Source organism: Primulina eburnea, chromosome 7, assembly GCF_022965805.1.
Source record: "Primulina eburnea isolate SZY01 chromosome 7, ASM2296580v1, whole genome shotgun sequence".
Classification (NCBI taxonomy): Eukaryota; Viridiplantae; Streptophyta; class Magnoliopsida; order Lamiales; family Gesneriaceae; genus Primulina; species Primulina eburnea.
Window position 1 is genome coordinate 16,343,087 of NC_133107.1, and position 10,430 is coordinate 16,353,516.

A 10,430-nucleotide genomic window follows, 5' to 3' on the forward strand; every position below is an offset into this window, starting at 1 on the left:
GGTTTCAAGAAAAAGTTACGTATATGCAAACTGATACGAAAGTCACAACTAATAAACTGAATTCTATTCAAGAAAAATGCATACGTATATGATGATATTTTGAGACATGTTTTGACACGTTATATTTTATACGATACGTTTATGTTTATGCTTTTAAGTTCATGAAATGTATGTTGATTATGGTATTTTCCACGGTTGTGTGATATGTATATGTATTTGTTATTAACGGTACAAGTGTATTGAGTCTTTAGGCTCACTAGGTGTGTGTGATACAGGTGAGCACTTAGATGAGGAGACCGGAGGTGACGAACTCTGAGTATACAGGGCTAGATGTGCGCGCATGACCCGAGGACCAACATTTTCGCACATCACGCTTTCATGAGCTTTGAGTAGACATGATTGAATTTATAAGTTTTTATGATACATTGTTAATTTTCAAGATTTTACTGTTTTATTTTATGTATGCATGATCGGAGACCAAGTGCCAATATTTTTAAACTGCAACACTTTATATGGCGATTGCTTACGATTATTTTTAAATAGCATATTTTTCTGTAGGGTTGCATGCATGAAAAATATTTACATGATTATTTTCAAAAAACGAGCTTGTCAAAAAAAAATAGCAGCATTTCTAAATTAGTAGACGTTTCAGTTTGTATCAAAGCAAGGGTCTTGTATAGGGTTGTGCCACCGCCAGCTGCTGCAACTCAGTTTTCAAGCCTCAAGTCTGCAAGTTTACATGTTTTGAAAGTTTTAATGTTATCAGCTACATGTTTACATGATATATTCTTTACAGGACACGGGAAAGAATCGTTGATAGAACTCTGCTTTAAAAACCTTCCAAGTGATCTATGTGCCACGATCCTCCAACGCTCTCTTTGTGGTAAACCACCAATTCTTTGCTACTTCATGCAGTTGATGGCCAATTAACTTCACTCGACGCTCATAGGTATAGTCAAGGGATTCAAATAACATCTCGATGTCATCTAACCAGCTTTCGCAATCCATAGCGCTCTCAGTACCTTTCAGTGTCGGCGGTTTAAAGGATTGAAACCGTTTCAATAGTGTCTCCATCGGTGTTGCAGTAACATCCATCGGATCATTAGAAGTACTGCCCTGTTCTGGTACCGGACGTACAGGCACTGCTGCTCTTCGAGCAGGCATATCTGATTATCAAACGGATTAGTACACAATCTATACAATCTGTCTTAGTCCTCCTCTGATCATATACCTCTGATCCAGAATCGGGTCTGATTCATTTTATTCTTAATACATGTCGCAATCAATCAGATAAGCAAGTAATCATGTATTACCGCAAGAAACATGCTTTCATATAGAACATATGTAAATCAACATACAATTAATAGCATGCTAGTATCATCAAAGCTAGGAAGACGACTCGATCTACCCCGCTCATTCACTTCTAGTTCATTCTAAACGATCTATCGCTCTGATACCACCTGTTGTGGGGACCCGGACTCTAACTCAATTGTCTTTGGGATTAATTGGATCTTTGCTAGAAAATGTGGGTCAAAATTTTGCTTTTAATATAAAAAACAATTGTATATATATCATACATCAATGTTAACTCTATTTTATTTCAACAAACGTCGGTACATGTCTTGTTCCATTACAGTCATACAAACTAGCGTTTTTAAAAACAACTACAGATTAAATGTATAACCACTATTTCATCTTCTACGCCCGAAATCACCACGCTATCCAATCTCAGTCACGCTCTTCTTGACCCTGATCCCGTCCCACCTGTTGTCATGCACACATACAGACACAACAACAGCCGGATACTCCGGTGAGAACAAATCCCAGTATAAAACATGTATACATGCATGTCATGCAATAATATAAAATCATAATACATTAATCAACAATTATGACACATTAGTGAATACAGATAAAACATCTTTGACTCTTATTCTTTGACTCGACTTATATCTAAGTCTAGGGATCCCAGTGTGAATAAGACGTAACAAGTCTCCCACCTACTTTCTCAATCGGGGTGGCGGTACGTCTTATTCCTAAACTTCGGTCATGTCTGTATCGAATATCTACAATCGGAGTTGATATTCTCCTATGCCTCGATACCACCGAACGTCTAGAAACTTGGCATATCTGCCAATGACTCTCCTATCTCAATGCTTGTACATAAATCAAGATAAAGCACAAACATAGCACGGTATAGAAATCTAGTATGTGGTTTGTGGGAAACTCAAACCGGATCTGATTCGTGTTATATTTCCCCAATCAAACATTGAATTATACCTATCGGTGTTCAATCTTTATTGATGTCGAAGTCTGGACGTCAAAGCTTGTCGATATCAATCTAAAATGGCAATGTCGAATAGCACAATATCAATCAATAACTCAACCAATACATGTACGTATCAATATTCATTCCCGGTACATTTCGACGACATAACGACGTAATCTCGCGATACCAGTCAACTCAAACATCAATAATCAATAACAATAACTCATACTTCTCATCATAACACAATCTACCATGCTGAAATATGCATAATTTCATACACATATATGCTGGAAAATCGTAATAATCACATACGGTATCATTACTTCGATCCGGTTTCAAATATACTATCACCGACATCACAATAACAAATAATAGCAATCAAAATCTGATTTCCCCAATCATCTCAACTTCAAAACATGCTGAAATGTAATAATACTTACATCCTTTCGAAGCTAGTAACAAGAGGAGCATAAATATAGAATCGGATTCAAAGTCGGTTGGCCGGATCTTGCACAAGCTAAATTCTAAGATAGAAGGAACTTTGGACCTTTCATGGAAGTTCTCTCGGTGGTTTCTTTGTTGCTGTGAGTCTGAAATGAAGGATTACACATTAAGTATGCATGGCAAGGACAAGTGTCTTATTCTTTGGTCTGCACGTCTCGTGCATATGCGCGACCTCAACCGACGCATATGCGCGAGACGTACTGGTCTCGGCATTTCTCTTTTGGACAGCTCGCGCATATGTGCGCCCTTCTTCCGCGCATATGTGCGAGGTTCTCTGGACTTAATATTTTGAGACACACCTCCTCGCGCATATGCGCTTCCCATAAGCGCGTCCTATCTAACGCATATGCGCGAGGTCCTCTGCCTGCCTCACGCATATGCGCGAATCAATGTCACGCATATGCGCGAGGGGTATTGTCCTCGCACATATTTCATGTATTCCCTCGTCTTTTCGGGTCCGATCCAATTCGTCTATAATTACATCAATTATCAACAAATCATTTCCGATTATATAACCAAATTCTCGGGCCTTACATTTTTCTTCTTTTCCATCGTTCTCCTGGACATTCATACAACTCAGTGAGCGGTGATCATATGTAATAATTTAAGATGAAATGGACAAAATGCAGACTTCATGCAACAAAAATGATGCAAAATAAGACTCACATGAAGCACTAAAATACGTAAATATGACATCTATCAATAACCACATGCCCAAGTTATTTTCCAAAGAATATATTTGAATACAATGCATCAGAAAATATCACCATGTATGCCTTCACTCGCCGTGTATGCCTTCTCACAGATATCATCATGCTTGATTCCCCTTCTAGAATTCTCTTTTTCCTATTGAAGTGCTTAAAATATTTCAGGGTCAGTCATAAAAATAATAGAATAATATTGAAATAAACTATTTTTAATAATTAGTAATAATGAAAACATTGAAACACCATTTTCATGAAACAGTCACAACTAGTTTATAGCTTCTTTGCAGCTATGTCTATTGTGGCCTCTCATATGACAATGAATACACTTTGACACACATGATTCGACTTACGATGGTATTCTCTTAGTCTTCCTATGGCCTGGCTGACTTCTCACATGAAGAGCATTTATTACATTTCTATCATCAAGATAAGACACAGTTCAAAAGTTGGGATGTGGTTAACAATTCTTTTATATGCTTGGCGGTACATTTCAATTTTGAAATACTTGTAACAAAAACCATAAAACGACATCGACTTCGACTCAATAGAGGTGCAAGCATGCTTGCACGGAAGCTTATTGATTTTTCAATATCTACATGAACAAGTCATGCCTATTAAATCAATAGCAAATGATTTTTCACCATCAACTGCTTCAAACCTCCAATTACAAGACCGGTGCACTCTCAGCTTTCTGGATTCCACATATATGTTAGCAACGGCCTTCTTCTTTTTCAAACTTAAATATTTAACCATCGCCAATGATGATTCACGTCGACGGTGCATCATGTTCATGATTTTCACTCGTATATGGTCCACCATACACACAATAGGGAGATATCAAACTGATTTAACCCAATTATTCCAACACTCGGTTATGTTATAATTTATGACACCCCATCTATCACCAAGAAACAATGCATTTGCCCAACTCTGTGGCTCAGAATTCATAATAAAATCCCTAGCAAGTGGCATGGACTCTAGGATATTGCTTATGTGTTGTTCATACTCCTGCAAAAGATTACAGCTTTCTTGAATATCGAAGATCAGTGTGTTTCATTATGTTTTGAATAGCTTCGCAACATCTAAAATGATGAAAAAAAATCAGATTAAAAACATATATTTACATACAAATAAAAAAAATCGGTCTAGATAAAAGTAAGTAATTGACTAGTTACCTGCTTCAAAAAATTATCAATTAAATTTTTCAAACAAAATGTATGGTGACTACCCGTAAATAGTAGCTTAACTGCCTTGATAATCCTAGGATGTCTGTCAGAGAAAAAAATATACTCGTTGAATGGAATGCTTCGATACGAAAGCATAACACTTATCAAATGATAACAAAATCATTCCCACTTAATTTCATTCTCCGCATCCACTATAGTATAAGCAATTGTGAAAGATCATCATTGGCATTCTTCGACACAACAAATAGGATACAATCTTTATACATATTCTTTATATGAGTCCCATAAAAAAAAACAACGGTCTACAACCAATAAAAAAACCAACTGTACATGCCTGGAAACAAATGAAGAGTCTTTTAAATTTATTAGTTATGAGATCAATCTCACACTCATCAACACTTCTAGGATTTTTTTCTCGAACAGCACAACAATACCATATTATTCTATCGTAGCATCCTTTATCTGTGTCATGAATATTACGCATTGCTAACTCCTTGCCCTTCCTATATTTTAACTCTACTCCATAATCTTTTTGCAAGTCTGTTTGAATTGTACAAGGACGATAAGAAGGCCCTCCTATCAATTTGTATTTCACCACATTAGTTATCCATGTTGCATCTACTCTAGGATTTCCTCTACTACGTAAATTATTCTCACCACATGTATACTGTAACTTGTATTTTTGAATCTCAAATATATTGTTTGCTTTATATTTAGAAGCATAAATTCTCCATCCACAAATCTTTTCAGTACAAGTAGCAGTGACTTTTTCGTTATCATTCTTTCTGTACGAAAATGAACGTCTTGTAGCAACAGCATAATTTTTGACACATCGTCTAAAGTCAGTAGCATACTTGAATGATTGACCTATGCCACAGATGCAATTAATCTAAGCATCTAGTGTATTGCACAATGAGGCCTGATCGACTTCATTATCACTATTTGACTGTCTGTTTTCCTCATCAACCCTTACCAATTTTTTATAAACTTGTTAAGTGCAAGATACCCAAATAATTATTAACATACAAAATGAAAAATATTGAATGTAAATAATATTAGTATATCATTTCATATCATGTGAACTTCTGCTAAATATGCGTTCAACTATATATTATGAAGCAATAATATGCTACAAAAATGTATTTATATTATAATACTAGAGCAAAAATTACATAACCACAATATTTTCGAAATTTGCACAATTTCAAGCATACCAGATGTAAAATAAAAATATAATCAAAACACAATATAGAGAGAAATATAATATATTTTGAGTGAGTCTCATGTGAGACCGTCTCACGGGTCGTAATCCGTGAGACGGGTCAACCCTACCCATATTCACAATAAAAAGTAATACTTTTAGCATAAAAAGTAATACTTTTTCATGGGTGACCCAAATAAGAGATCCGTCTCACAAATACGACCCGTGAGACCGTCTCACACAAGTTTTTGTCATATATTTTACCTCCCAAAATTTAGGCTGCTGAAATGTTCGTTTTTACTAACTCCTCTCAATTCAATCATGATGAGCTTCATACACATATAAATATGAATCATATTTAGGACATCATCATTGTCATTCAAAGTCAAGTAGATGTTGTGTTGTTGAGCAACGTGTTGCAAGGAATAATCTATGCACATTTCTTTCCAAGCCTAACAAATATGTCCATAAGACTACAACCACTGAAAATTTAAATCACAAACAACTACTTCTTCCACTTACAGCTATCCAAAACGAAAGGTTGTTTTGCACCTACAGCTATCCAAAAACAAAAGGCTGCAAGACCCTTTTACAACTTCCATTTTGCACCTAATAAATAAAAACATAAAAATTAAATTGATATGCACATTTAAATATTCTAAAAAATTTCAAAACAATTTTAGAAAAAAAATATGTTTTATTAAAGAAATAAACGTAAAATTTGAGGATGAAATTGAATTAATCAAGAAAACTATATATATTCCAGATAATCAACTCATGATAGAAATACATGAAACACAAAATCGATAATAATAATATTAAATTCTAAATATTGGAAATGAAATCGGTAGGATTCACAAAATGTAGGGAATTTACAGAAAAGCACACAATAACAACCACAATATTAAGGAATCATTAAATTGAAACAAATAAAGCAAAAATCACTCATAAAGATGTAATTTAAGGAAAAAATTCATAAAGCTTGAAACACACTTTCAACTTGCCTTCACTGGTTTGTTGTTCGATTTTTAAAATTCAGCAATCCTACACTTCAAGGATCTTGTCGCATCCCCGCTTATTGGCTTCAATTTAAGGAAAAAATTCATAAAAATGAATTTTTAGTTCATTAAATTGTTCGATTTTGGGTGTTGGTCTATTAAATTTTCAAAATTTATTTTTGGTATACTAACTTTTAATTTTCAGCTATTTTGGTCCAGTTACTGATGTGACATCTGAGAAATCAACAATTTTCAATGTCACGTTAGCATTTTTCGATGTCATGTTAACATTTTCCAATGTCGCGCCAGCATTTCCGATTTCACATTAACAATTGAACCAAAATAGCTGAAAGTTAAAAGTTAGTATATCAAAACCAAACTTTGACAACTTAACAAACATATCTTAAAATCGAACAACTTAGTAGGCTAAAAAACTATTTTCTCATTTTTTTTATCAGATATACTGATGTGATACTCACATCAAAATATGTGGAGCCACATAGGAGTCGCATATGTGTCATTAAAGTTATGTCAAAAAAAGATTAAAATGACAAATATAACAAAGATAGCGAAATAAGACTGAAATTGATAACGTGTAATATCAAAATCTAATAAGGAGAAATATATAATTTTTCCTTATAAAAACTATGAATATATTTAAGATAATTATATTATTATATTTTAAAAGGTCATATATGATCCAAACAATAAATTATGTTCATAGTAATATAAAACTGGAATTAACTCCCAAAAAATAATTATCCATAAAAATGCAATTAGACAAAATAAATATGTTGGGACTATTCATAATATAGATAGTATAAATAATGACATAATATAAATAAATATTTTGAGGAGAAAATGGAAATGTTTTAGAATGAAAAAATAATTATTGAAAGGTAAGATAAATGATCTAGTATATTAAAAGATAATTAAAATTATTTGGATCGATACATTCTCTAAAATATTTATTGTATTATGAAAAAATTCAAAAATTAATCTATTTTTTTATAAGGGGTGTTCGAGTTAGTTGAGTTAGTGAACAATTATGAAACGATTTCGACTTTTTTTTTCTAATCATAAATCATATATTCTAAAATATTAAACTAAATAACTTAACATAATCAACAATCATAATAATTTGACATATGAAATCTCAAGAGCATAAAATAAATACTAAATCAACGACTAACCAAACTTTCTAAACTGACCTTAAGGAATATCAACTAACAATAAAAAGAAAGCATAAAAATATTTCTAATAAAATCATTAACATGATCTTTAAATCATTAATCCATCGAGCAAGTGCGGAACATAAAGGTCATCGGATGTGTACTGCTGCACTTGATCTACTCAATCGTCAGCGCCTTTCATAAATCATCAAATCATGCATCATACAAACCTAATGAGTCTAAAGACTCAGTACGTTCTTGTTGAGGATCGGGTTGAGTTTAGAAGGAGGGGTTGAATAAACTCAATGGCCAACTTATTAAATTCTTTCGAATGATGTGCTAAAATCCTGTTAGAGATTTTAACGATTCTTGTTCAAGTATAAAGACCAGCAGATCACAAGATAATGTGCGGAAAACGATCTGTTGGTTAGTGGGTGAAAAATGATAAAGCCGAAAAGCAGTAGATAGCACAAGGATTGTTTCTTGAAGTTCGAAGATGAATCTTCTACGTCTCCCCTTCTTCTGTTTCCAGAAGATATCACTAAAAGACTTTGGTGAATACAGCACAACAATTGTACACACCCACTTCAATAGGACTTGCCCTTCGCCTATTGAAACTCTTAGCTTTACAACTCAACTTTTTGAATGATCGTAAATTCTGGAAAAGACTCTTTTCCAGTTACAAATTCTTCTATCAATGATTTGATGAAATAAATAGCTTAAGAAGATATAACTAAAGTAGCTAGCACAATATGATCTCAATGATCAACAGTATGCAATGAAGCGTGTGCTGCCTTTTTCAGTGTTGAGCTCTTTAGATAACTGAAAGTTCTAACAATGCTCGAATGATGTTTTTCAATTCAAATTTTTGTTCAATGTATCGTATTTCTCCATAAAATTCTTCATCTCCATATATAGGCTCTATTCAACGTTCAAAAACTGAACGACTCTTTTCTTTTTGGTGTTTCAGCTTTATTGCTTAAAATGGACCCTGCAGAATACATTAAAAGTAATCAGTCGCAATTTACACCAAAAATGATATACCATCTTAAATGTTCTTGGATAGCATTTAATGAAGCAATAAATGTTGAAATCACGTTAATAGATCAACGGTAATATTTAGAGACTTTGAGATACGCAAGGTTCTGTTAGTGTATATTTTGAATTTTGTATCCTTCTAGTTCTGGTTTTAGCTAAGAAATTATTCGAGCAAGTTTTTAGCGCGATACCAGTACTTTTGGTTTTACAATATCTACTGGTTTTGTGCTATTCCATCATCTACTGGTTTTTACTTAGCATCTCCATGCTAACAATTTTGCGCGATACAAGTACTTCTGTTTTACAACATCTACTGGTTCTACTGGTTTTGTACTAATCCAACATCTACTGGTTTTTCCTTAGCATCTCCACAATAATTTTAATTCTAACAGTTCTAAACATAGATAGCAAATAATACATATACAATCACATACATTAAAAAACATACTTTTATTTAAAAATATATTTTAAATATAAATGAATCATTTAATCATAAATCATTTTGAAATAGCTTTTGAGCATAAATAAATCATTTTAAAAATAGTTTTAAGCATAAATAAATCATTTTAAACTCATTTTAAAAATAGCTTTAATCATCATCATAAATCTTATATCATAAAATCATTTTAATCATAAAGCTATCAATAAATGCTGATATCACGTTAATAGATCAACGGTAATATTTAGAGACTTTGAGATACGCAAGATTCTGTTAGTGTATATTTCGAATTTTGTATCCTTCTAGTTCTGGTTTTAGCTAAGAAATTATTCGAGCAAGTTTTTAGGGCGATACCAGTACTTCTAGTTTTACAATATCTACTGGTTTTGTACGAATCCATCATCTACTGATTTTTACTTAGCATCTCCATGCTAACAATTTTGCGCGATACAAGTACTTCTGTTTTACAACATCTACTGGTTCTACTGGTTTTGTACTAATCCAACATCTACTGGTTTTTCCTTAGCATCTCCACAATAATTTTAATTCTAACAATTCCCCCTTTGTGGTGATGCCAAAACCTAGATGTTCTGTGTTAATAAAATCAAGATAAGAGCGGATTAGATCATCAAAACAATTCATATCCAGAAAAAATCACATAAAGCATAAATATAAGTTAGTTAATAAAGACACAAAGAAAAAAAAAATTAGTTTGTTCCAATATACCTGAAAGTAGCTTGATCTGGATTTTGATCCCTTCCAGTTGGTCTGCTGCTACTTGCTCTAGTTCTATCATCTTCCCCCTTTTTGGCATCATCAAGAAGGACCCTAGCAAGTAATTCATCCATCCTCCCAGATAAATTGTGAATGACATTTGTCAGCATCTTCAGATAAGGAGTCTGATTGGAAACTCGA

General features: G+C 33.2%; 1 protein-coding gene across 8 annotated transcripts; it reads right to left on the reverse strand.

The window, feature by feature from the left end:
• Positions 1–1,469: 1,469 nt before the first annotated feature.
• Positions 1,470–6,956, reverse strand: LOC140837276 (uncharacterized). 8 transcript variants are annotated; one of them, XR_012119262.1, is made up of 8 exons: positions 6,873–6,956; positions 6,391–6,477; positions 6,133–6,197; positions 3,541–3,619; positions 3,308–3,332; positions 2,710–2,859; positions 2,281–2,341; positions 1,470–1,764 (listed from the first exon to the last, which is right to left on the reverse strand). XR_012119262.1 is itself a non-coding variant. In XM_073203386.1 (7 exons), the coding sequence occupies exons 3-7, from the start codon at positions 6,189–6,191 to the stop codon at positions 2,337–2,339; spliced, it is 318 nt and encodes a 105-aa protein (XP_073059487.1). In that variant the 5' UTR covers positions 6,192–6,197; positions 6,391–6,477; positions 6,873–6,956; the 3' UTR covers positions 1,773–2,336. The 8 variants fall into 8 exon arrangements, 1 of the variants encoding a protein (XP_073059487.1); XM_073203386.1 differs by lacking the exon at positions 1,470–1,764 and having other exon boundaries at positions 1,773–2,341; XR_012119265.1 differs by lacking the exon at positions 6,133–6,197 and having other exon boundaries at positions 2,281–2,859; positions 3,308–3,619.
• Between the last annotated feature and the right edge of the window lie 3,474 nt (positions 6,957–10,430).

What these genes read in the sequence shown, in the direction of transcription:
- LOC140837276 (XM_073203386.1), bottom strand. Translation starts at nt 6,191, where the DNA reads ATGATTGAATTGAGAGGAGTTAGTAAAAACGAACATTTCAGCAGCCTA. An exon ending in GGCGAGTGAAGGCATACATG is followed by an intron (nt 3,333 to 3,540) that starts GTGATATTTTCT and finishes ATGAATGTCCAG; the next exon opens with GAGAACGATGGAAAAGAAGA. An exon ending in CGATGGAAAAGAAGAAAAAT is followed by an intron (nt 2,860 to 3,307) that starts GTAAGGCCCGAG and finishes CCTTCATTTCAG; the next exon opens with ACTCACAGCAACAAAGAAAC.